Source organism: Ramularia collo-cygni (genome assembly GCF_900074925.1).
Source record: "Ramularia collo-cygni strain URUG2 genome assembly, contig: RCC_scaffold01, whole genome shotgun sequence".
NCBI classification, from domain to species: Eukaryota; Fungi; Ascomycota; class Dothideomycetes; order Mycosphaerellales; family Mycosphaerellaceae; genus Ramularia; species Ramularia collo-cygni.
This window is the reverse complement of record NW_019716255.1, coordinates 224082-249417: the sequence shown is the minus strand read 5'-3', so window position 1 is coordinate 249417 and position 25336 is coordinate 224082. Positions and strand designations below refer to the sequence as shown.

The 25336-nt window shown below is 51.6% G+C and overlaps 12 protein-coding genes; 7 read left to right on the top strand and 5 right to left on the bottom strand.

The window, feature by feature from the left end:
- Positions 1-672: 672 nt before the first annotated feature.
- On the bottom strand, positions 673-2640 carry RCC_00098 (6-phosphogluconate dehydrogenase; the record flags this gene model as incomplete). XM_023765255.1 has 5 exons in its annotated part: positions 673-1113; positions 1171-1599; positions 1654-2213; positions 2270-2304; positions 2621-2640. 5 exons carry the CDS (start codon positions 2638-2640, stop codon positions 673-675), a joined length of 1485 nt encoding a protein of 494 aa, XP_023621023.1.
- A 1609-nt stretch (positions 2641-4249) lies between these two features.
- RCC_00097 (uncharacterized protein) lies at positions 4250-5656 on the bottom strand (the record flags this gene model as incomplete). The annotated part of the gene is made up of 1 exon (XM_023765254.1): positions 4250-5656. One exon carries the CDS (start codon positions 5654-5656, stop codon positions 4250-4252), a length of 1407 nt encoding a protein of 468 aa, XP_023621022.1.
- A 1816-nt stretch (positions 5657-7472) lies between these two features.
- On the bottom strand, positions 7473-8803 carry RCC_00096 (probable S-adenosylmethionine synthase; the record flags this gene model as incomplete). XM_023765253.1 has 3 exons in its annotated part: positions 7473-7931; positions 7988-8675; positions 8766-8803. The coding sequence occupies 3 exons, from the start codon at positions 8801-8803 to the stop codon at positions 7473-7475; spliced, it is 1185 nt and encodes a 394-aa protein (XP_023621021.1).
- Positions 8804-9743: 940 nt separating this feature from the next.
- RCC_00095 (probable glycine hydroxymethyltransferase) lies at positions 9744-11518 on the top strand (the record flags this gene model as incomplete). XM_023765252.1 has 5 exons in its annotated part: positions 9744-9875; positions 9930-9986; positions 10039-10132; positions 10181-10318; positions 10377-11518. The coding sequence occupies 5 exons, from the start codon at positions 9744-9746 to the stop codon at positions 11516-11518; spliced, it is 1563 nt and encodes a 520-aa protein (XP_023621020.1).
- A 250-nt stretch (positions 11519-11768) lies between these two features.
- RCC_00094 (uncharacterized protein) lies at positions 11769-12406 on the top strand (the record flags this gene model as incomplete). XM_023765251.1 has 2 exons in its annotated part: positions 11769-12038; positions 12095-12406. 2 exons carry the CDS (start codon positions 11769-11771, stop codon positions 12404-12406), a joined length of 582 nt encoding a protein of 193 aa, XP_023621019.1.
- A 356-nt stretch (positions 12407-12762) lies between these two features.
- On the bottom strand, positions 12763-13409 carry RCC_00093 (uncharacterized protein; the record flags this gene model as incomplete). XM_023765250.1 has 2 exons in its annotated part: positions 12763-13066; positions 13129-13409. 2 exons carry the CDS (start codon positions 13407-13409, stop codon positions 12763-12765), a joined length of 585 nt encoding a protein of 194 aa, XP_023621018.1.
- A 436-nt stretch (positions 13410-13845) lies between these two features.
- Positions 13846-15882, top strand: RCC_00092 (related to 1-acyl-sn-glycerol-3-phosphate acyltransferase gamma; the record flags this gene model as incomplete). The annotated part of the gene is made up of 1 exon (XM_023765249.1): positions 13846-15882. The coding sequence occupies one exon, from the start codon at positions 13846-13848 to the stop codon at positions 15880-15882; it is 2037 nt and encodes a 678-aa protein (XP_023621017.1).
- A 497-nt stretch (positions 15883-16379) lies between these two features.
- Positions 16380-17130, top strand: RCC_00091 (uncharacterized protein; the record flags this gene model as incomplete). XM_023765248.1 has 2 exons in its annotated part: positions 16380-16521; positions 16577-17130. The coding sequence occupies 2 exons, from the start codon at positions 16380-16382 to the stop codon at positions 17128-17130; spliced, it is 696 nt and encodes a 231-aa protein (XP_023621016.1).
- A 570-nt stretch (positions 17131-17700) lies between these two features.
- Positions 17701-19588, top strand: RCC_00090 (the record flags this gene model as incomplete). 2 transcript variants are annotated; one of them, XM_023765246.1, is made up of 6 exons in its annotated part: positions 17701-18048; positions 18105-18273; positions 18336-18501; positions 18561-19049; positions 19147-19275; positions 19351-19588. In XM_023765246.1, 6 exons carry the CDS (start codon positions 17701-17703, stop codon positions 19586-19588), a joined length of 1539 nt encoding a protein of 512 aa, XP_023621014.1. The 2 variants fall into 2 exon arrangements, with proteins under 2 accessions (XP_023621014.1, XP_023621015.1); XM_023765247.1 differs by lacking the exons at positions 17701-18048; positions 18105-18273; positions 18336-18501; positions 18561-19049 and having other exon boundaries at positions 19153-19275; positions 19351-19488.
- An 889-nt stretch (positions 19589-20477) lies between these two features.
- Positions 20478-21738, top strand: RCC_00089 (uncharacterized protein; the record flags this gene model as incomplete). XM_023765245.1 has 3 exons in its annotated part: positions 20478-20642; positions 20709-21099; positions 21155-21738. The coding sequence occupies 3 exons, from the start codon at positions 20478-20480 to the stop codon at positions 21736-21738; spliced, it is 1140 nt and encodes a 379-aa protein (XP_023621013.1).
- A 124-nt stretch (positions 21739-21862) lies between these two features.
- Positions 21863-22764, bottom strand: RCC_00088 (uncharacterized protein; the record flags this gene model as incomplete). XM_023765244.1 has 3 exons in its annotated part: positions 21863-22490; positions 22542-22632; positions 22692-22764. 3 exons carry the CDS (start codon positions 22762-22764, stop codon positions 21863-21865), a joined length of 792 nt encoding a protein of 263 aa, XP_023621012.1.
- A 429-nt stretch (positions 22765-23193) lies between these two features.
- Positions 23194-25205, top strand: RCC_00087 (related to fungal specific transcription factor; the record flags this gene model as incomplete). XM_023765243.1 has 3 exons in its annotated part: positions 23194-24280; positions 24340-24760; positions 24812-25205. The coding sequence occupies 3 exons, from the start codon at positions 23194-23196 to the stop codon at positions 25203-25205; spliced, it is 1902 nt and encodes a 633-aa protein (XP_023621011.1).
- Between the last annotated feature and the right edge of the window lie 131 nt (positions 25206-25336).

The following is a 25336-nucleotide window of genomic DNA, read 5'->3' as shown; positions in this document are numbered from 1 at the left end:
CTGTATGTCTGTCTGTATGTCCCTCCTGCTTCTCGATGCATGAATGACACACGGCGCGTGAATATATGTGCTTTATTCATGCGTTCGGCAATCTAAGGTATCGATATAACGTGGGCTTCCTACCTTGATGTCGCCTCCAGTCCTATAGACTTCATCATTACCTAGGTAGGTAGTACCTACTTTACACATTGTCTATACTTTATATTTGAGTCTAAACACACAGCAACCTACCTTATTACTCTGTCGAGTTGAGTGGAGTTCAGTACAGTTAAAAACATCTCGTATTACTCTACTATTGAAGCCCGAGATTCTCATCCCTACATCGAGAGAAAAGTACACGAGTGAACGAATGCATGAATACATGGATACATGAATGGGAATGGGAATGGGAAAACTCTCAACATGGTCAGAGGGACGGTACTCATAAACAAACTGAAACACACACAAGTACACATATGAGTACGCACACAAGTAGCATGATCCATCAATGATTTTCATACGAGCTAAGCTCTACTTCGCTACAAAACTGCAGTCTATTGGCCGTCCATCGGCCCACTGAGCCAGCATCACCGATCCATGACCTTCATAATCTTTGGCGACGACCGTGAGAGCGGACAGCCTTCCCTTGTCCACACGTAAGCCCACTGTCGCGAAGCTTGTTTGTACCTCCACCTAAGCAGTGTATGTAGAAGCGGAAATGTTTCCACCACGGCCGGTCCAGTTGACGTGAATGTCCTTGCCCTCGGGATACTTCTCGTTGGCGTGCTCGGGCTTGACGCGGAAGGTGTGAGCACCAAAGTAATCACGCTGGGCCTGGAGAAGGTTGGCGGGGAGATCCTTGGTGCGGAAACCGTCGAAGAAGGAGAGAGCGGTGGAGAAGGCTGGAGTGGGGATACCCCAGAGAGCACCCTTCGAGACAACGTCACGCCATCCGGGCTGTGCGGCGTGAATGGCCTTGTTGAAGAAGTCGTCGAASAGCAAGTTCTCGAGGTCGGGGTTGGAGCGGTATGCCTTGGTGATGTCCTTCAAGAAGACGGAGCGGATGATGCAGCCTCCACGCCACATGAGGGCGATCTCTGGCTTCTGAAGCTTCCAGCCGTACTCCTTGGCGGCCTGTGAGATGAGTTAGCATGAAATGTAATCATCATTCGAATGAGTTCAATCACTCACACTCTGCATGAGCATGAAGCCTTGTGCGTAGGAGATGATCTTCGATGCGTAAAGGGCCTGCTCGAGGTTGGCAAGGAACTCCTTCTTGTCACCGGTGAAGTTTGGTGTTGGGCCGGAGAGCTTCTCGCTGGCACGAGTACGCTCTCCCTTGAGGGAAGACAGGCATCTCGCAAAGACGGCCTCGCCGATGAGAGTCACGGGCTGGCCCATGTCAAGAGCGTTGATGGCGGTCCACTTGCCGGTACCCTTCTGACCCGCCGAGTCGAGAATCTTCTCAACGAGAGGAGTGTCGTCATCATCGTTGTAATACAAGATGTCGCGAGTGATCTCAATGAGGAACGAATCGAGGACTCCCTTGTTCCACTCAGCGAAAACATCACCCATCTCCTTGCCGGAAAGACCCAGACCGCGCTTCATGATGTCGTATGCCTGGGAATGTCAGTATTGAAATGAGATGGCATGGAGATGGGAACGTTGGCATACCTCGCAAATCAGCTGCATGTCACCGTACTCGATACCGTTGTGCACCATCTTGACGTAGTGGCCGGCACCCTCATCACCAACCCACTGACAGCATGGCTCGCCGTCCGACTTGGCGGAGATGCTCTGAAGAACATCCTTGATGTATGGCCAAGCCTCCTCGTTACCACCAGGCATGATGGATGGGCCGTAGCGGGCACCCTCCTCACCACCAGAAACACCGCTTCCAACGAATCGGATACCCTTCTCTGCCAGGTACTTGGTGCGGCGGTTGGTGTCTGGGTAATGTGAGTTTCCACCGTCGATGATGATGTCGCCGGTCTCAACACCGCCCTCGGTGATGAGCATCTCAATGAAGTCGTCGACGGGTTTGCCGGCCATGACGAGAAGCATCATACGACGTGGCTTCTTGAGCTTGGAGACAAACTCCTTGATGCTGTGTGCGCCGACAATGCTCTTGCCCTTGGCCTCGTCTGCTAGGAAACGGTCCACCTTGGCGACTGTTCGGTTGAAAGCAACCACGGTGAATCCATGGTCAGCGGCGTTGAGGATGAGGTTTTGGCCTGGAGAATGTCAGCATTTTTGATACTGCCAATATGGGGCAGGAGGGGAGGAATACCCATGACCGCAAGGCCAATCAAGCCAAAGTCACCACTGTAGATACTGTCAGTGATTGTCCCAAGCTCAACATTGTGTCACGAAGCGAGTTCCATGGATGTGCAGAGCCATCCAGAGCCAGATCCGTAGCCATTCCCTTGCTGCCCATCTTCCATGAAATGAGCATGATGTGGTGATATTTCAACAGCCTCTGCCGTCCAATACTGCTGAAGTTGCTGTTCCTGCTGACGCGGGACAATTTTTCATCCAAAGGTGGGGTGATTTCTGTTTGTGACGTCGCGGAGAATGGCTGCGGACGCTGGCTCTGGTTGATGAAAGAAAGCAGACTAAGTAAATAGAGATTAGTACGTACACTGGTTCGGGTGTAGACATGTTTGCGGTGGTGAGGTGTTGTGCAAAGTCGGTCAAACGTTGTTGATGTCGAGAAGAAGGCGTTGAGGGATTGGCCATGAGAGGATGATGTTTTTGGTGGGGTGTTTCCATTTACTCCGAGCCTGCACCGGAACATCGGCGGGCAGCGGGCGGCGGCGGCACCTGCACGCATTCTTGTATCATTTCCATCGACCGACGTGTTTAGGAATCATTTCCTCTACGCACGTACCTAGCTCCCTCGGCCGACATTCTACATCCTGCATAGTCACGACGCCAGATCATGTCATGCTACGCCATCTCATCTCATCTCCAGCTACCACCCTCTCCTCCACCGTAAGCTATTCAAGCTACGCGTCTTCCAACAGGAGCATAGCAACAACCGCCGAAGCAGGTCGGCTTTTGCCCGGCTTCAGGCGCGTCCGGAAGGTTACATCACTCGCGGTGCAGTTTCCCCGACGCGCATGAAGATGATAACAAACCGATATCTACAACGGCAATCGCAGCAGCCAGCTCGAAGTGATTGCCACTACATATGATCTGCTGTCTTCACGCCTTGGTCTGACAATGTTGAAGACGGTCGAGAAGTCAAGGCAGACCCCTTCGCCATGTCATCAACCCGACAAGTCCGGGCCAATTCTCTGAAAACCGCCGAGAAAGGGCTCGCGGTATATCGACATCATCATCGTGTGATGTAAGCAAAACTTGTCATGGCGAGAACTTAGATGATGGTGGTTTCTTCGTTGAACACAGCAGAAATGCATTGGCGTGGTCAGATGGTCCTGTCATCAGAACCACTCAGCTTAACATCAGCAGCTCTACCTACATCGTGGTATGTTCCCTTTGCTATTTCGGCTCGTAAACGCCACAACAGAAGGTTCGATGAGCATTTCATTCACCAGCGAACCAGATCACATCCAGATTTGGACTTCTCATCTATTTCCTTGCACAGTCTCAGCATACTCAAGAACAAGAACAATCTCCACCTTCACCTCCGCATCCCATCCAGTGGTGTCATACTCCTTTTAACTCGTCCAGGCCTTGGTATTACCCTCATGCCTAACAGAGAGCGGGTTAGAGACTACAAGAGCAAGCGAGTGTCGTGACTGCAAACAGCTTCACGGATTTCCCACTTTGATCCCTCCATAGCCCTCTCCTCGGGAGTTTAGGGGCTTGCAATCAAAGGCGTGGCATGAAGACGGGACAAGGCTATGACGACGGCCGTGCAAGAGAAAATGTTTGCGAGACTGTTCCCCACGACATCAGATCCACCACTTTATCTTTCCATCGTCGGGTGCTCGCGACACTTCACACTGCTTCACTTCCGTCTGCCAAGCTTGCCTCGAGATCAGCAAAACACAAAGTTGGACCCATCGATTGGTCTTCGCGACGTCACCGCAAGCAACATCGCTCCTCCCTCACAAATATCAAAATTCTCCAATGGCATATCTCGATAATGATATGGACATTTGCGAGCTGACGATCCTTTATGGTTTGACATGATCATTCCCAAGAAAGATCTCTATTTCTTAACATATGCCAATCAACACAACGATAATCCAGTCCACACAAAGAGCGCTCCATACCCCGGCCATCGAAACATCGATCCCGTCTATTGTACCTCTGTACCCTCTCCTACCAACTTGAACAGCATCTGAGACAGTCCAGCAAATTGTTCCGACTTTTCCCGCAGCGCCGCTTGCCTCCTCTCCGGATCCTTGGGCCAAGGATCCATTCCCACTCCCACCTTGAGACGAGAATTCTCCAACCAAGCGACAGTTTCCGGCACTTTCCACCATTCAACGGTACTCCGCATCCCCGACGCCAATGCTTTGGGGAACCCCGCCAGCTCCTCGGGATGTGGGATTGGGTAGCAAAGGTGATTCTTCGCCTCATCATCTCCTCCCATCTTCTCGACATGTGCGATAAAGGCGCCACTGAAGACCGACTGCCACATGCTGACAGCCTGGAGAATGATGGTGTTGCCTTGGAACACCGGAACGGCGTCCGCTTTCTTCAGACCATCAGCTGCGCAATCAATGAATAGAGTGTCAGCGTCCGGTTTGTAGCTGCCTTTCTGCAGCAAGACTTCATCCGGACGAATCTCAAGGACCCTCCCCATCCTGATAACGCACTTGATACGTTGGATTTGCTCCAGCTCCATCGGCGAGATTGTAGCGCCGTGGTATCTAGTCGGCCAAACTTCCTCATCAAAGCGCAGGATATTTTGCGTTGCCTGGAGTCTTCTGTAGAAATCATCCACAGAGGTCGCTGTCATGACAGCAGCGCCAAAATTCTGCTCGTCTCTCTTACGTCGATCGGCGGACTGCGGTCCAGGTTGAATGGCTGCGCGATTCACCAGCCATGGATCCCTCGGCATAATCCAATTGATCTTTTCAGGTGAGATTCCCATGGATAACAGCCACAATGCTGCATCTATACCTGTTTTGCCCGCCCCAACGACCGTATAAATGGTATAAGGCCTATTGATTTTCACCAAATCGTTTGGGGTGGTAAGATTCACCCCCTTTTCGACTTTATAAGACGGCGGTCCCATGGAAGGAACCTTGACTTCCACATACGTCGCATCCACAATCTTCGTCTCCTTTCCCACAGCCCACTCCTTTTCAGTAAGAATCTCTCTCCACTCTCCATTGCCCATATACTCAGATTTAGGAAACCACTTCACCCGTCCCGAAGCCCGAAAATCATCGACGACTTTAAAGAAGTAATCATTGATTTCATGACAAGTCGCCAGATCCATCAACCCTTGATTCCAGCCGATTTGTTCGATGCGTTCTTCTCCCAAGCGGCGGGAATTGACGCCGTAGAATGATGAGGGTTGGTGGAGGCGGACGAAAGGGTATGCTGTGGTCCWGTGTCCGCCTGGGGCTGCGTAGCGGTCTATGAGGGCGATTGTGGTGGTTTGGGAGGTGTTGGAGAGGAGTTCGTCGACGAATGCTAGGCTTGTGGCTCCGGCTCCGATTACTAGGTATGTGGGGGAGATTGTTTCTTTCATGTTGATGGATGGATGGATGGTTTGAAATGGGAGTGATGAGATGGATGGGATGGATTGAAGAGGATCATCTTATATATATACTCTGCGTGAGAGCAGAGAAATCGCGAGACCCGCCTCATTACATTTCCGACAAGCGAATCGACAGTCCGGAATGCGAGGGCCATGTAACATGCAGGGATTGGTTGCATGTGAATGACTTGGGGTTTCTTTTACTGAGATCCAGTTGAGCGATCCTTTCGTACCAATCCAGTACCTTCATCACCACAGACCTCGCCAGAAGATCAAAATTAGCTAAGAGAGAGAGAGATAACCCTGTCTCCTACCCTCGTATCGCACCTCGGATCATCTCTAGATCTTGGATTGTGGAGACTAGGGAGATGTTCAGTTGGAAAAGAAAAGAAATCACCAGGGCGCATCCGAGGTTTACGAAGCTCGCAAGTTTGGAGTGACCGCGCTAGGTACCTTGTTATGATGAATGTTGTTGACCTCGTAATCTTCGTATTCTATCCACGAGACAGCCCCATTGATGTGGCTACGGTGAGTTGGATGGAATGGGTATTCYATCGTCTTGTTACTCGCTCGAGACTAGGGGTTGCGATGTATCCGTCATCATCCACCGTAGCTGTTTGTCATATTATTCATGAAGTGATGAAGATGAGTCTGCAAAAGTCTCGAATAGATTGATGGATTGCAAAGTAAGACATCCTTGCGCTCGAATCCAACACTGTCAACAATACAACTGCCTTCGCTACATGTCACTCAACATTGATCAAGCTCAATGGCGATTTCGAGCACTTCTCGAAGCTCATGTCACGATTGTTCCCGTCTATCGGATTTTGGGGTTCACATACACATTGCGAGGGATTGGCTGTGCGACGCGAGGCGAAAGCAATGAGGATAGAGAAGGACAAAGACTCCATGTCGCGAGACGAGGATGACTTGTCACGCTCGTTTCATCTTTCCATAACGTCCAGAGGAATGCCACGCCGTCCCAACCTCTACAGTCGACCACCATCATATCAATGCGAGATAGCGAAAGAAACCAGCTATATAGTAACTATAGAACCATTGATCCGCGACAGTAGAGACGAAAATCATGCCATAGTAGAACTTTCCCTGTTWTTATGTCCGCTGCATGGAGGATGGAGCCATGCTTGTGGAGCAACAGGACTTCTTTATAGTAMGATTGCGGAGATTAGCTAAGAAGGATGTCGTTGTGAGGAAATATGTTCAGACCACGCAAGTTTTGCCTGTATGCTGGAGCAGTTGGCTAATTTGGACGAGAAGATTGCGTCGGAGCTTCGTGGTGGGTTGTCTGGATCTTTATGACAGTTTGAGTACCTTACCTCAAGGCACGCATGTTCGCTCAACGACTTTCTCTGAGGATCTTCCGGACGAATGATGAGAATGAGAAGTATTATTCAAAACCAGACAATTCCATTCATTCCTACAGAAGCGCAATGCTCATTCCGGTCGCGCATGAGAGATGAATGGTTGAGCACATCTCCAAACGCCACGCTAAATGTTCAATCCGCCAATGATGTTGTTTGCCTTTTTGCCGATGATGGAGAGGGCAGTGATTCCTGCCCGAGGTCTATGTTGAATACAAAACGTCATTGCCGCGAGCAGGGCTTCTGGGTATCATTCGCTCTCCGTGTAACTTTTTTATCAGTTCTGTCCCGTCCGTAAAACGCCGTGGGGTGCGAGTCGAGGGTTGAAACCTCGACGTCGTCTATGCAGGCTCCGACTCTGCGCGTCAAGCGAGGCCGAGCGGATTAAGGTTGACTATGTTGAAAACAGGTGCCGGTGAGGCAATCTAGAACTTGAGGGTCCTTGGCTTCTCCCAGCTGAAGCTCTGGTTGGTGAAGTGGCCGTTCTTGGCCGTCTCGCGGTAAATTGGCTTCGCGAGGTCAAGATCGCGGACAATAACACCAGGTCTCATGTCGAAGTTGGCGCGAATAATCTCGACCAGCTGGTCAGAGGTCTTGTCAGAGGTACCGTAGGTCTCAACGAAGACGGAGAGAGGCTCGGCGACACCAATGGCGTATGAAAGCTGCACAAGCGCACGGCGGGCGAGCTTAGCGTTAACAATGGACTTGGCGATCCATCGAGCAAGGTAGGCGGCGGAACGGTCGACCTTGCTGTAGTCCTTTCCGGAGAAAGCACCACCACCGTGGGCACCCCATCCACCGTAGGTGTCTACSATGATCTTACGGCCGGTGAGACCGGCGTCACCCTGTGGGCCACCAATGATGAAGAGGCCAGAAGGTTGAATCTACATTGGTCAGCATTCCACGAACAATACTTTTGGTCGCGATTCAATTGACATACGTGGTAGACAGTTTTGTCGTCAAGGTACTCCGCTGGGATGACCTTCTTGATGATCTTCTCCTTGATCTCCTTGCGGAGCTCCTCGGTGGTGATCTTCTCGCTGTGCTGGGCAGAGACAACAACGGTGTCGACACGCTTGGGTACAACGGCACCGTTGTCGTGCTCGTACTCAACAGTGACCTGTGTCTTGGTGTCGGGTCGGAGCCATGGCAGGCTGCCGTCGTTGCGGGCATCGGTCATGGCCTTGTTCAGTGCGTGGGAAAGGATGACAGTCAATGGCAGCAGCTCAGGAGTCTCGTCGGTAGCATAACCGAACATGATACCCTGGTCACCAGCGCCAAGGTTCTCAAGACGCTCGTCCAAGTGCAGACCCTGGGCGATGTCGGCACTCTGCTCCTCAATGGCCACAAGCACGTTGCAGGTCTTGTAGTCAAAGCCCTTGGCCGAGTCGTCGTATCCAATGTCCTTGATGGCGTCACGAATGACCTTTTGGTAGTCTAGGCGGGTCTTGGTGGTGATTTCACCAAAGACCATGACCATGCCGGTCTTGGTAGCCGTCTCGCAGGCAACCTTGGAGGCGGGGTCATCTTTKAGGCAGGCGTCGAGGACGGCGTCGGAGACCTGGTCGGCAATCTTGTCAGGGTGACCCTGGCCGACCGACTCGGAGGTGAAGAGAAATCTGCCAGCTCTGAAAGGGAAGAGGTCTAGTTAGCAAAGTGGCCTCAATTTTTCCTCCCCAACTCCAATGCCAATGACGTTGCGTAGACTTGAGACGTACGGGAGCTTGCCCTTGACGCTTGTTCCGTTGGTGGCCATTGTGAAGGATAGAAGTGTGGTGAGGTGGGGAGGTGAGGTGAGGAGGTAGAATGAGGTGAAGTGGGAAGGAGGAAGATGGTTGAGATTTGCGGGCTGCTAAAGAGATAAAGTGGGTGAAGCTTGGATTTTGTCTGATCGCTACCGGCGCGGGGTACTACTTTTATGCTCCACGTTGGAATGTAAGGCACGATTCCGACTACAAACTTGATGGTGCCATAGTGGAGACAGCTACATTGTGTGTATCGCGGGCTCCATGGCATGTCAACCGTAAACCGACACCGAAAGAAACCGAAGCTGCGCAATGTCCGTCGTTTGGGACTGTGACTATTGTTTTCTCAATTTAAACTTTTTTCCCACCATATGATGCCATCCCGAGTTTGCCCTTCAGTTTCACAGAGAGTTCCCATTGCTTTGAAGCTGTCGCGCTGATAGCCGAGCTGCGACAACTCCTGTAGCCCGGCCAGGAGTTGGTCGTAGGCTCCCGACAGCAACAAAGGGACACAATGTCTGTGGAGTTTTGGATCGTCTGTTCGGCGACATACCAAGCTGTCGGTCGGGCACCGTGGTAGCCGTGACTTCGTGGACTCCGAGCGCTGAGCGGACAACAATCGATATGCACATGTGAACGCCGGAGAAACAGGCGTGGCTCCTTCTCTTGCAATAAAGACCCGGACGCAAAGTACATCTCGAGCAGTGAAGTCCGTCGATCAAATCCCTCTCATGTGCTGCTCCAAGTCACCGCCCTGGAGATGTTGTGCACAAAGGCGACGGGTATTGCGGCAGTAGGGACGAGCGAGCCCGGAAGAGCAAGCGGACCCTGAAGGCTGAGAGAGTCGAGAGCCGCTAGTAACCATTGTTGACTCTTCTATCTTTATGAAAACTGTCGCATTCGCCTTGTGGCCACCACCCTTCCACTGTCCTGCTTGCCCTTCACTTCACAATGGCTTCTCTACGGGCAGTAGCTAGGACGTCGGGCTCATTGCTCTGCCGGGCATGCAAGCGCCCTGTTCTCACAAAGCCAGCGGTATCGATAGCGTGGCGGTCGCTGTCAACCGCCGACAACCAGCAGAAGGTCGGGCTGTCTCAAGCGCGTGTAGCTGTGGGAAAATACTGACACATCCTTCAGCTACTTTCTGCGACTCTTGAAGAAGGCGATCCCGCCGTCTTCGACATCATTCAAAAGGTCCGCCACCGAATGCCGCATCGCCAGAGTGCACGATTCTAACGATTGCTAGGAAAAACGGCGGCAGAAGCACTTCATCAACCTAATCCCCTCAGAGAACTTCACTAGCCAAGCAGTGTTGGATGCGCTTGGGAGTGTTATGCAAAGTGAGGCTAGTGGAGTGGGAGTGGATGAATCATACTGATTCCGAACAGACAAATATTCCGAGGGATACCCAGGAGCACGATACTATGGTGGCAACGAACACATCGATGAGGCCGAGAGACTGTGTCAACAGCGAGCATTGGAGACTTTTGGGCTGAAGGAGTCGGAGTGGGGAGTCAACGTACAACGTCTGCTACGCCCCAATGCCTCTTTCTGCTGGCAATATGTGACTGACGTTCGGTGCAGCTCTCTCTGGCTCGCCAGCCAACCTCTATGCATACTCGGCGCTCGTCGGCACCCATGAACGCATCATGGGCCTCGATCTCCCACATGGAGGCCATCTCTCCCACGGCTACCAGCTCCCCACGAAGAAGATTTCGGCAATCTCCAAATACTTCGAAACCCTCCCTTATCGATTAGACGAGAGCACAGGACTCATCGATTATGAGAAACTCGAAGACATGGCTATGCTCTACCGACCAAAGATTATCATTGCAGGAACAAGCGCATACAGCAGACTGATCGACTACAACCGGTTCCGCGAGATCGTGAACAAGGTCGGCAACTGCTATCTGCTCAGCGACATGGCCCACATCTCAGGATTGGTAGCAGGCGGTGTAATCCCTTCACCGTTCGAGTACTCGGATGTGGTTACTACTACCACCCACAAGAGCTTGCGTGGCCCACGTGGCGCTATGATCTTCTTCAGAAAGGGTACTCGCAGCGTGGATAAGAAGGGTGTAGAGACAAAATACGATCTCGAGGGTCCCATCAACTCGTCCGTATTCCCAGGCCATCAGGGAGGTCCCCACAATCACACCATCACTGCACTGGCAGTTGCTTTACACCAAGCACAGCAGCCAGAATTCAAGCAGTATCAGCAGAACGTTCTCGAGAACGCCAAGGCATTCGCCGCTAGGTTGGGAGACGGCAAGGAGGCTGGCGGTCTCGGTTACTCTGTTGTCAGTGGAGGGACTGATAACCACCTTGTCCTCATCGACCTGAAGGACAAGGGCATCGACGGCGCTCGTGTGGAACGTATTCTTGAGCTGGTCGGCGTGGCTGCCAACAAGAACACCGTTCCTGGAGACAAGTCTGCCATGAAGCCTGGTGGTCTGCGTATGGGGACGCCTGCGATGACCACTCGTGGCTTCCAGCCTACTGATTTCAAGCGTGTTGCGGATATTGTCCATAGAKCAGTCAACATCAGCAAGAAGCTTGACGGACAGGCAAAGGAGGCCGCGGAGAAGAGTGGACGCAAGAACCCTGGTAGCGTCAACGCCTTCAAGGACTATGTCAAGGATGGCGAGGAAATAGTGGACGTTGTGGAGCTGAGACGCGAGGTCGAGGACTGGGTTGGCACTTTCCCGCTGCCTTGGAAGTCTTGAAGCTACAGCTATTGAGAGGGCGAAGTAATGAGGAACGAACATCGACTTAGTCGGTCAACTTTTCCTTGGCTTCACAACCATGAAGAACAATGGTAGGTCAGATTAAGGTTTTCCCATTCACTCGTTCTTGCATGTTTGGTTTATCATGTTCCTTCTGCAACTAGTCTTTCTGTGTTCAAATCATCAACGACCATTCACCAGTCTTCAACCGCTTTGTTCACTGTCATTACAAGAGCACGTAATCGCTGCTATGGTCGCCAATCTGGTCTCTGACATTTACGCCAACATCACTGCGACCGCCCGCGCGGTACCGACTTGCGGCAGTGGACAATCKGATCTCGGAAACCCAGCAGAGACGAACTGCACCACCACCACCCTAGACTCCAGCATGGAGAACGGGGCATGGTACATGGCCAACTGGACGAACCCGGCGGCCTGGCTCGTCATCGTCTACTGCGTCGCCAGCGCCTGCACTCTACTCCTGCTGATGTGCCATGGCTATCTTGACGGTCACCTCAACGTGAGTTGGGACGATTCCACCTCTCGAGAATGCCAATCTAATATGATGATATGCAGCTCGACTTCTCTCACGCCGCGGYGGCGCAGCGCGAGCTGAGAAGAAGACGTCGCAACAGTCAGCGCATGGAAGACTGGATTGAGATGGAACGACGACAGGCCGAGGAGGTGGACACGGATTTGGGTGAGGAGGAGGGACCGCAAGCGCGCCTGGAGTGGCCGACACTTCACCAACGAGATTCGTACAGCGACGACGAGCAACCCCCGACGCTATATGCAGGTCTGGATTCGTTGCAACGCGAGGTCATGTATGAGAGGCAGGAGAGAGATGCGAGAGTGTTGAGAAGGTTGGAGCGCGCTGGACTGTTATGATTGAGATTTGGCACAGCGGAGTGGCGGTAAGAACAATGATGCCATACGCTACAAAGACGAACTAAACGCAGCGCTATTATGCCGCGAGGAGAATGGAATATACTCCCTATTGCAATTCCAAGACATGTGTCGGACTCCGTGGTGGACACCGAAGGCTAGGTGATGGCAAGCCGAGTAACGCTGGAAAGACTGAAGATTGCAGCAGACTGGCAGAATCTGCTCGATTTTCCTGCTACGAAGCCTGCGCTAATACGTTCATCACATCATGCCGCCGAAGGTACTGTTTCCGATCAACGCTTGACCATCCGTTATACATAAATCACTCAAAATTCCAAGTTCCTGCTAACCCACCCACCTCATGCCCCTTGCCGCGCCTTCTCTGCGCAGATGAGTGCGATGATCCTGCTCAGCTCTGCGCTCTGCGATGCGTGCTCCTTGACCAGGGCATCCGTCACTCCATCGGCCTTTGATAGCTCGGCAGTCGTCTTCAGCATGCGATTCTGGAGCTGAAGCATCTTCTGGAGCGTGTTGTCTAGGAACGGAGCGGAGAAGGCAATGGAGTCAGCCGACGACTGGTTCAGGCGCATCTCCAGCTTTCGAGGCTTCTTCTTCTCCTCCACTGGGGCAGGCGACGCTGGCTGCTGATGTTGAGGTTGAGGTCTTGGCGAAAGGTCAGCGTAATCTTCGGAAACTCTGTTCATGGCTCATTCCACACTACTCACCTCTCCACAAACGTGATGCTCTCTGCCATCTCTGCCACCCGGTTCGCGATTCTTGACGCCATAATGGCGTATGCAGATGTCACACCTCCGCCTGACGCGTTGTCTCCTGCGATTGATGCCGCCTTGTTTTGGACAGGCGTGGCTGCTTTTTGCGCGTACGAAGATGGCCTCGCGACGCCGTTGGGTGCTTTCTTGGCTGGCACGTATGGCTTCTTGACGGGTGCTGATGGCTTTCTCGYAACGCCGTTCATGTGGGGTGCTCCTTGAGTTGCCGCTGCCATGGTTTAATCTTTTCGATGGGTTGTAAGTTGATCTTGTTGGTGAGAAACGTCCTGCAATGCACCGAGTGTATAAAGGGCCTCTGTGCGAACCTGATGTGTCCGACCAGGTACTGCTAGTATCTTKCTACACAGGTTTCTAGAGGCTGGCAAACGCGAATTGACGGACAAGTACGTCACAGTGGAACGCAGGCGAAATCCTGACTACACTCCGAGTTGCAGGGATAATCTCACTCTGCTCACATGCCAATCAATCTGTGGCTGGCTGACATTCGTGGTACCGAGCCGCATGAATCCACATCGGCTGCAGAGAAAGTGGCGCTCGATGCTGTGGCAGTTCATCTGTACAACAGACCATCTCGGAGGAAACGACTGCACTAGGTTCCTGGGTTGACGTGGTCTTGTTACGATCCGCGATTGTTAATTATACGTCGCGAATATGGYGCTGAACGGGACCCCAACCAACAAACGAGTCTCTCAAGCGGGTGCAAGCTTCCACACTGGGCTGGAGAATCCTAATCCAATCCGCCATGGAGGTATGGGACAGGCCGAGCGAGCCTTTTCGGCGGCCTCGACATTTTTGTCCGGTGTCATGGCCATTTCAGCCTCTCAATTCATCGGAGCACCTCTCAAGTATGTGGATATCAAATTCTACGATGCCTACATGGCATGGACCAAGGAATCATTCGCAGTTCTCATGACCACTATCACTCAATGGTGGGCACCAACAGTAGTTCGAGTGAGCGGTGATGAAAGCATGAAAGACCAACTCTTTCAAATGAAGGACGGAACATTGAAATGCAACTTCCCACACAGGCTCATCATGATGGGAAACCATCAGCTCTACACGGACTGGCTGTATCTCTGGTGGATAGCGTACACCAACAAGACGCACGGCCATATTTACATCATTCTGAAGGAAAGCCTCAAACAGGTGCCAATCATAGGCTGGGGCATGCAGTACTACAACTTCATATTCTTGAGCAGGAACTGGGAGCAAGATCGATACAAGTTTAAGAAGCATCTCGATCCTATGAAAGATCCAGCGGACCCAATGTGGCTACTGATATTCCCCGAAGGCACCAATCTTTCCGAGAGCACTAGGGAAAAGTCAGCGAAATGGGCTCAGAAGACTGGAATTCCAGATATGAAGCATCAGCTACTCCCGCGGAGCACGGGGCTGCAGTTCTGTCTACAGGAGCTGCGCCCGTCGACGAATTGGCTCTACGATTGCACCATTGCCTACGAGGGAGTCCCGAAGGGCATGTATGGACAGGATGTGTTTACATTGAAGTCATCTTTGTTCGAAGGCAGACCACCAAAGTCAGTCAATATGTACTGGCGACGCTACAAAATCTCAGACATCCCATACGATGATGATGAACAATTCAGTCGATGGCTTGTCAATCGTTGGAGAGAAAAGGATTACCTGCTGGAGTACTATTACAAATTTGGTAACTTCCCATCCAAAGAGCCGACCAAGGCACTTCTGGCTGTTGAGGGCAAGGCCAAGCCGAGCCACGCAAAGGCGATATCTACATCTGTGAAGGGTGGCGGTTGGGATGAGTTTCTCAGCATCTTTGGCCCAGTCACGACGGCGGCTGGCGCACTCTCTAGCGTGGACATGGCCGACCCTGTCAACTTTGATGAAATGATGCTCAAGGTCGCTCAATCGYAGCAATTTGGTTCACTGTTGATGGGTCAGGCGCCAAAGATGCCCGCGAGCCAGGATGCCATTCGACATGCTCTTTTGGCGGCACATAAGCAGAACCCATTACCGAGCTCGTTGATGGATCAGCTACTGAAAGCCAATCCCCAGACGCAAGCTCAGATGAAGCAAGTCCTGCACAAGTCGGGCAATGCTCGCGTTGTCAAGAAGGCTGCTAAGGCGCCTGGCGCAGATAAGTCGATCTCGAGTGAGACGCAGAGAGATCTTACAACTGCTGCCGTAAAGACTTTGGAAGCAATGTCGAAGACGTCCGCATCAGGCCCCAGGAGCACTTCAAGTCCAGCGAAGGTCGTGAAGAAGGAGGCACCGCTGGCGAATTTGAGTACCATGATTACAAGGCCTCTAACGACCGTTTCCCTTCATGCTGTTRGGTCAAAAGTAAGAGACCTAGCAGCTGATCGTACACGAAGAACTGGAACTGCCCTCCCAGGTCAATCAGCATCGACGGCCAGCAAGACTAGCATCAAGCCGGCGACCAGCGTGCCAAGATTCGTTGCAAAAGCATCCTCTGTGAAGGCATCTTCGGTCAAGGGAATACCTATTCAAAGCCTGCCGAAAAAGGCAGCGTCTGTGGATGGAACTGTGAATACAAGATCCATCACGCAACCTCGCGGGGCTGTTGTGTCTGCAAAGGCAAAGGCTGCTGCTGTGCCTTCCCAGGCAAAACTTCAGACCATTCCCAAGGGCTCGAAACCTATTGGTACGCAGAAGTACGTGAATGGAAAGCGAGTCACAGTCGGTCTGTGACACTCGTCATGACTCTGCTTCATGGGGGACAAGAATGCGTCTTTAGCTGTAATTTGGCTACTTTCTACGGACGGACTCTCGAGTCATTTATCCCCCCAGCGGAGCACACAGCAAGTCCAACATCTCACCCACTATACCATAACCTGGGGCAATCACTCTAGGACACATTCGCTTGTTCGCCTCTAAGCGACCGGACAGGGATATTGTGGCAAAGTGTGGCTGACCATCATGCACACTTGGCGCTCTGCCAGGTTTACGATCTCATTCACGTTACACAACAACGTCACTGGCTTTCAAGAATGCAGTCAGGCTCCACACACTCAAGCAGGAAGTTCCGACGGTTCGATGAAGCTGTGAAGATCAGGATTCAACCTCCGGATCAGCCTGCCGGGTCCCAGCCGTATTGTCGTCATTGTCGAGATTCACCTGCAGCTTACACTCATCACCGTAAAACCACTCGACACGATTCCAAAATTGTCAGCTAAAGAGACATCAGCATGGACTTTGTCTCGAATTGGGTGACCGACAAGGTCGCAGGCTTCGCAAAAACTGGCATTGAAGCCGGCGGTACTCTAGCCGGAAATGCTGTTGGAGGAGTTGGTACATTGCTCGAAAACTCGGGTCGTGCAGTAGGCCAAAGTGCGAATGGTGTGTCTCACGTGCAAACTCGCTCACTGACCTATTCTGACTGTAGGTATCGCAGGAGCTATAGGAAGCGTTGGAGGTTACATCAACAATTATGGCCAGCAAGTTCAAAATTCGATGGCTGCCGACGGGCCGGTGAGCGGCGGATCGCAAAAGAAGACGGCAGTGAAAGGAACGAGTGCAAGCGCATCGAGAGCCTTATCTGCAACCCCCGGGACAACTAGACCTTTGCCATCGACTAGAGCGAACGCGTTGCAAAAGCCTGTGTCATCCTCCACCTCGTCATATCCTGCTAGACCACCTCCTCCTAGGATCGCTCGAAATCTTCCCAGCAAGAAGCCAAGTCCACCGGAGCCCACCGCCAAGGCATATCCAACAAGACCTCCGGTTTCGACATCACAAAGCGCGCGAACTATAGATGGGAGGGTCAGACCATCGCCAGCAAGCAGAGCAAGACCGCCGAAACCGACAGCTACCACTGCCAACAAAAAGCGCTTCGACAATTCGAAGCGGCCGAGCATCTCAACATCGCAGAGTGAGAGAACTGCAGACGGGAAAGTAAAGATATCAGCAGCTAGTCGACCACGACCTGTCAAAGCATAGGGGCAGGTGCAATGTAATGATTGGCAAGGGAGAATGGATAGCATAGCCTTGAACGGATTACAGTACAAACTATTGACCGGCAGACTCGTATGTCTCGATTAAAAGATGCCGCTGATAACAGAGCACTGGTAGATACTCGGACGGGCCCATACTCGTATCGCAGTTCAACATAGGAGGTAGAACGCCATGTGTGGTTCTTGCGCCGTATTATGCAAACCGTTTGTGCAGCCTCGGTAAGGACCACTCCGAGAAGGATTAAAGCGCCACTAAACTGCACCTCCTAACAAAGTCCAACTCAGTGCCCACCTGGAGATCCGTGTCACGCATATCTCGTACACCATCCCCTAAAGGCATGTGCCAGCGGGGGTGAGCTGACTTGCATATCTCTTCATGCACTATCATGTCGCTCGGAAAGGCACCTTGATTGGCCGAGCGGCTGAAGTCCCAAAGGCGACACTACTGCACGCGGACATTTCTCTTACCCATCCTTGAGCTCGATCCTACCTCTTTTTTCCCTTGTTCTCAAGATCTCATCATCTCAACCGTCAAGAGAATCACACACAGCCAATCATGGTTGATGAAAAGATGTCTTTCGCCGGGAGTGATGCCGGGGATATCGAAGGCCAGTTTGTGGAGAAAGACCGAGCTGATGTCGATGCAACATCAACGACTGACCGGCAGGGTAGCAAGGAGGAGGAGGAGAGTGTGTCGGATCCCAATATTGTTAACTGGGATGGCGATCAAGATCCGAAGAATCCCATGAATTGGACCGGAAAGGCGAAGGTCATCAATACATTGATGATTATTCTCCTCACGTTTCTCACACCTCTTGCTTCGAGTATGTTTGCACCGGGTGTTCCAGATGTACTTTCGGATTTCAACAGCACCGCGTCTGCTATACCTGAACTTGTGGTTTCTGTAAGCACAGTATCAGACGGCACATATCGAGCACGCTCTCGCTGATAAGACCATAGATTTACATTCTCGGCTTCGCGATAGGACCCCTTCTCATCAGTCCTGCGAGCGAAATTTACGGCCGCCAGCCAGTGTATATTGTCTGCAATGTGATGTACCTTATTTTTACCGTGGCGTGTGCAGTGGCCAGCAGTATTGAGCAGTTGATCGTTTTCCGGTTCTTCGCAGGTATGTAACGGAAGGCAGTGGACCATCGCACGGATTCTGATACAAAAATCTTCTCTGTGTAGGAAGCTTTGGCGTATGTCCCATCACACTAGGAGCAGCATCGATTTCAGACTTGATTCCTCAAGCGGAGAGGGGTCTGGCCATGTCTTTGTACTCGATGGGGCCTTTGCTCGGACCCGTGGTGGGCCCCATTGCCGGAGCATATTTGTCCGCCGCGTCAGGCTGGAGGTAAGCGCGAAGAGCCAAATATTTGAACTTTTGAAGAGTGCTGACAGCCCCGGTCGTAGATGGACCTTCTGGGTGATTGCGATAGCATATGGGGTCTGCACAATCGGACATGTGATTTTCTGTCGAGAAACATACGCTCCAATCCTCCTTGCTCGCAAAACGCAGCGGCTACAAAAGGAGACGGGTAATCAGCAACTCCGAAGCGCTTTAGACTCTGGTCTATCCCACAAAGAGCACATAACTCGTGCCCTGGTCCGGCCGTTTAAGATGTTTATATTCTCGCCTATTGTGAGTCTTACGGCAGTGTATGCGGCTTTTGTGTATGGGATTCTATATCTCCTCTACACAACATTCACATTTGTCTTTACGACAGACTACGACTTCTCCTCTTCGAACGTCGGGCTGGTGTATCTTGGCTCGGGAATCGGCATGTTTCTTGGGTTGATTCTCATTGGAGGGATGAGTGATCGGGTGTTGAAGAGTCAAGCAGCGAAGCACGGAGGCGGGTTGAAGCCGGAGTATAGGCTCATTCCCTTGATGTGGACCGCGTAAGTTTTCAAAGAGTGGGAGATGGGCAKTATACTCTTACGCTCCAGGTCTTCTTCTGCCTCGTTTCTTGATCATTGCTGACGTTCCACTCCGCAGGTGGCTATGCCCAATAGGTCTCTTCATATATGGATGGACGGCTCAGTATCACTATCAATGGGCCATTCCATTATTCGGCACACTGCTATTCGGAATCGGCATCCTCGCCGCTCTGATTTGTATCCAGCAGTCAGTCAACAATCCCCAACGCCCGTCCACGATGATGATGGTAAAATTTACTGACCTGACCCACCCATCATCTAGATACCTCGTCGACGCATACTCAAAATACGCAGCCTCAGCAGTGGCCGCAAACACGGTTCTCCGTTCCTTAGTCGGTGGGCTCTTACCCCTGGCTGGACTGAGCATGTATGWTGCACTGGGTCTTGGCTGGGGCAATAGTTTGATTGCTTTTATTGCTTTGGCTTTGATTCCTATACCTTTTGCGTTTTATACTTGGGGTGAGCGATTGCGGAATAGGGGGAGACAGGACTTTGGGTGATTATTACTTGCAGGGGAATGATATCAATGCCAGGTACCGATACAATACATCTTGATCAACTATCTGTTTCCCATATCCTTGGCTCCCACTGAGAAGCGAGCGATATGTATTGCGTCTTGCGTGGCAAATTGTATGCTTGATCTTGACTACTCCTATCAACTGTACTGTGTCAATYGATCCAAGATCTGAGCATAATCCTGGGAGTTCGACGTCCTAGTGGAATCCTACATTCCAGCAAAACTTGGAAATCAACCCGACTCGAGACACGTTTGCTTGCTGTTAGCCGCCATCTACTTCTCACGTCCAGTGATTAATCCATCAAACAGTCGAACCCGCACAAATCCACGATTTATTTCATCAGTACATAGTCATTAGTTCACATGGAACATATCATGACGACAACAATCTAAAAACATCACAACATCTGACCGATGAAGATCGTCGCGGAGAACGGAAAGTAGATGAATCCGTGCGCATCGAGAGAGAGCTCTTCCAAATCATCTTACTAGCACTCTCCAGGAACGCCTTAAAAGTCAACCAATAGAGACAACTGTATTGTGTTTGTAGTGGGAATTCTGGTACGTTTGTTTGCCCACCTCATGCCCCGCAATGAACCCCGCAAACGCCTCCAGAAATCCAGCCACCGGGTTGAGAGTTGAGAAACAGATCGACTTGCTAAAAAGAGCGCTCTGGACTAGGCTTTTCGGCAAGATGGAGCTTTTAGGGATACCTAATAATGATGGAGTTGTCATGCTTCTACAACCGTTTAGCAGGATGTAGGGAGTATAGCTTCTGATCCGCCGTTCCTCTCGATTCATTTGTTGTTGAGTTCTTCCAGATCGTGTTTGTTTCAAAGAATCACACTTGGAAAATAACAACACTCTTCAACATGGCGGATTCAAAGTACATCAAATGGGACGCTCAGGGTGTGGAGGTAGAGCAAGCCGGGGAGAAAGAGAAGATTCAGGCCGTGTCGGATCAGTTCAACAGATTCCAGATGATGAACTTCAACGAGCACCACCACTGCCTTCGCGGGACACATTTGAAGACACAGGTGAGCTCGAGTGGTAAAAACCTATCAATCGCGAAATTGCTGGACTGACAAAGTCTGAATAAATAGGGTTGCGTTCTGGGCAAGTTCGTTGTTCATGAGAATCTCCCTGATCATCTCCGACAAGGAATGTTCGCCAAACCAGGCTCATACGACGTGATTATGCGCTACTCCAGCTTGACGCCTAAGCTGGTACCCGACAACGTTCCAGCTCCTCGAGGAATCGGTATGAAGATCTTTGGGGTCCAGGGTGAGAAGATCTGGGGAGAGGACAAGGGGACACAAGATTGGACCTTCAATAACTACCCAGTGCTCGAGCTGCGCACCCCAAAAGACACACATGAGATTGCCGACTCGTTGGAACGCAACTGGAATGATCTTCCAACATTTGGGAAGGAGTGTTCTGAGCGTCCAGATGCCGATGTTGCATGCATGCCAGCGCAGCTTCCCAAGCAGCATTGTAAGTTCGACCCTCAATGTTGATGTTAACGTAGTACACAACTGACCGAGAACAGTGGTTGCCATGCCAGAATACTCTCAGAGTGCCTATCGTTTCGGTGATTACGTTGCCAAGTTTGGTGTCTTCCCACTGGGAGAGGAGCAGAAGAAGCTGGAGAGTGAGCTCATCAAGGACGATGACCCGATCAACATTCTCTCCCAGCACGCCCGCAACTTCCATCTGAACCACAAAGTGACCTATTCATTCTGCGCTCAATTGCTCCAGAACCTGGACGAGCAGCCCGTAGATGACATTGGAGTGCTGTGGGATGAGAAGAAGTATCCTTTCGAACAGGTAGCCCACCTGGAGTTTGATCCCCAGGACTCCTGGCTGCCAGAATTCCGCGTGTGGTGGGATGATAGAATCACCTGCAACTCGTGGCACGGTCTGAAGGAACATCAGCCACTCGGCAGCACCAACCGCATGCGAAGGGTTGTATATGCCGAGAGCCGAAAGCTCAGACTAAAGGTCAACGGCTTCAAGAATTATGTCGAGCCGTCCTCGGTGGCAGAGGTTCCGGCGCCGATTCCTGCGGTACAGTTACCGTATAACCCCAAGGCTGGGCAATACGCCATTAACTCTGTCCAGGTTGGTGCATAGCGTGTGGTGGTGATTATACTAGTCATACGTAGCGCAAGCAATTCTCGGTACTTTGCGTGATCCTGTCGCTTGCTGTTCTAAAATGCAAAGACTGTGCCATGTCATAAAGGTCCTCTTAGCAATATCACCAGAACAATTTAGGCAGCTGTGACGGCAAGGACGTCCGATCTCCCGTTGTTGCTGGGTAAGGGCTTTGGGGATTCTGGCCTGGTGGAGCGTATTCCGGACGCTTCGTCTCGGATGGCCTTGATATGGAGAATAAAGCTTCGCATGCATCCCGCGTTTCTTCACTATATCTTCGCTCATCGAGTCTGGCAGGCGGAGGCTGGGGTTGGGACCAACCATCATTTGCGGGAGTTGATCCTGCGAGACCACCATTCTGTCCAGCGTGTTCGCTGAGCATGTTTTGATGAATATGAGCACTAGGGTGATGCATCTCGTCGGGAATGCTGGCTTGGGCACTGTTCTGCGCAGGCTGGCTTGACTGTGGGCTCGGTCTGAGAACGCCACTTGCGCGGTGGTCTTGCCAGTCTCTGATGTGGTCGATCCTATTTAAACTGAACCGTGACCAGTATTCAGGTCCTGATAGGGAGCTTGTCCAAGCTTGATGCGAGGGTCCGCTAGTAGCATCGCTTTGCTGTAGTACTGGCCCAAGAATCTCATCCGGAACGTGCGGAAGGACGGTCAGCAGTAATCGCTCCGTCTCTTGGAGTCTGTCTTGCAATGATCGCAGGTAATCCTTTGCCGGTCCTCTATACAATCGTCAGTCATCGCCATCGAGATTCACTGTCATTTCTCCTTGCCTCTTCTTCTGATCGCTCCACCAACATTCCTCGTTGTGCATTCGACATTGATCACATTGAGGCTTGGATCCACTGCACTTTTGGCGCTTGGCTATGGCGAAATAAGCAATGGACGGTGGCGACACCATCTCAATGAATGCCCCGACTCACCTCTACACACCGCACAGGCAGCTGTGATACGAGAGCGGCGATTCTTGTCCGAGGCGCTAGTACTGGATGGCATCTCTGCGATGTTGTTGACTTGACTGTAGTAGTAGTGTGCGGAAGAAAGATGAGGAGAAATGAAGGCCCCGTTCCCGCCTTTTCCTCGGCGCGGAATCCAAGGACCAAAGTCCCGGCACCCGGTAAAGACTTTTGACTTCACCTAGATACCTGGTAGACTTCACATTGACATTGACATTGATGCTGAGGGTTGAATCGCGATATATCTAGCCGCTCGTTACATCGGACAGATTGTGGAAGTCGCTTCCCAGCAAGGACTGGCAACAACACATTGAAGTCGACGTGTGAACACCATCACTCCCAAGTTGAGAGACTTGCCGCTTAAAGGACTACATCSATCTCGTTGGAATCTAAGCAACATGCGAACACACCGTGCCAACCTTCAGTCCAACTTACCACTACCTTAGCCTCCCGCTTCAGACTTGCAAGGATGGAGCCCGCGAAAGTAGAGCCGGAGGACTCGCCAGCCAGCACTCGCGAGATTGGATCTTTGACCCAACCTACACCACATGAAAGTCGTTTCATAGGCTCGAGTAGTGGTGTTTACTTCGTCAACACCGTAAAGCAGGCCTTTGCTGTCTCCGGATACCATCATCTCCCGGCTGCAGAAGATACCGTAGGTGGAGACGACGACTTTTCATCATCCCAACGGAATTCACCCGAGCGCGGCCAAGAATTTGTATTGAGTATTGGCCAGCAGAGCGATGTCGAGATTCAAAACGCCTTTGGCCTGGGATCCCTTCCAACCTACGAAGTAGCACAGTCTCTTGCCGTCGAGTACTTTCGACAATGGCATCCAATCATGCCGTTCTTATCTGGCCCGGACTTTCTCCAAGATCTCGAAACTCTATACAAAGACTCCCAAATACTTGGCAGCTCGGGCAGGCTTCTTGTGGATCGGAAACGAGCTTCTCAACTTTTGATCTTGCAATGTGTTTTGAGTATGGGTGCCTCCTCTTCGGACATGCGCAATTCTCATGCTAGATCCCTCTCCAGATCGAGCCTTCTTTCTCTAGTTGCAACCCTAGCTTGTAGGAATGATATACTAGCGAYGCAAACCGCGCTTGCTGCGCAGCTGTATTGTGTCTCCACCATGGCCCTTCGCACAGCGTCGACAATCGGCGGCATCCTAGCAAAGCTTTTGTATCACGCTGGTCTCCACCGCTGCCCATATCGATACCCTCAATTGTCGGACGAGGATCGGGAGCTTCGGAAGAGAATATTCTGGAGTGCTTATGTGTTGGATCGATACCTTTCCCAGAGTCTGGGGATACCGGTATCGCTGCCGGATCCTGAAATCGACGTCTGCGTAGCTGGCAGGACGGAGATGCACGAGCCCGCTCGACGGGACGCGCATGGTATGCCAAGACCCGGCGGGTCAGAAATGGTTGAAACACCCGGTAGTGAGCCACAGTGTCACATCGATGACCAACAAACACCCAGCTCTCATACTGCCAGTCCCAGTGTTGCCGAGAACTCAAGCCGGCTGATCGTACTTGCAAACCTCGTCGAGCACGGTATGTCAATGCTGCCACACTACCCTTGCCTGACTAATACTTATCTGTCCTTGCTACAGGCCGGCTAGTAGGACGTTCGCTCGACATCTTCCACGTTTCAATCCACTCACGACATCACGATCCGCGCCGAATCCTTTTCCTCCGTTCAGACGTAGACAAGTGGTTCAATGGCCTGCCGGAGGAGCCCACACCGGATCAAGCAGGAGATTCACAGGTCTCCCGCTTCCTACCATTCCTGCATGTACTTTACGAACAACTCATCATCTCAATTAATCGGCCATCCCTTTCCCTCTCAAGATCAGCGCCTGAGTTTCACCACGGACTACAAGTCACTATTCGGGCCGCAAAGCGAACTATCATTGCATTGGAAAGACAGCAACATCTGTTTTGGCCTGGATATCTCGCCTCTGTGTGGATGTCAGGTCTCATAATCTCCTTTGCCTGTCAAGTTGGGCTTTACTCTATTGATCAGGGCTCTCAGTGAGTCAGACTGCAGTCGATACCACTTTTCTCTGCTGACAGTATATATAGAGAGATCGTTCGCTGCCTGGAACTGCTCTGTAGACTAGGCGAGCGCTGGAGTAGTGCGCAACGCTGCCACGCCGCGCTATCTAATCTTCTATCCGACTTACAAAGGACGAGGCGAAGGCCAAGAGGCGATAGCAATGTGGATGACAACTCTATGGCTCACGGCTCAAAACGTAGACGTTTCGGTGATCCGGATGGCTCGTCCCCGTTGGCCCACGYCCCGAATCCTGGACCTATAGCACCATCATCGGAACCGAGTGCGTCTGCAGTATTTGCAGGTCCCGAGATGCAATCTTCACACATGACCACAAACTTCGAGTGGGACGTAGACGACTTCTTCAAAGACCTTTCATGGGAGAATCTCTTCGATGTTGGTGGCATGCAGTTCGCGGGGTGAGATCTTGTAAGAGTCACTCAGGTGAATAAACTACTGCTATGCTCCGTCAGCCTGCAAAAAGATCATCAGCCTGCAGATTAAGATCTCCGGAGATTGATACATGCCTGCGGGTTCTGCCAAGTAATGCCATG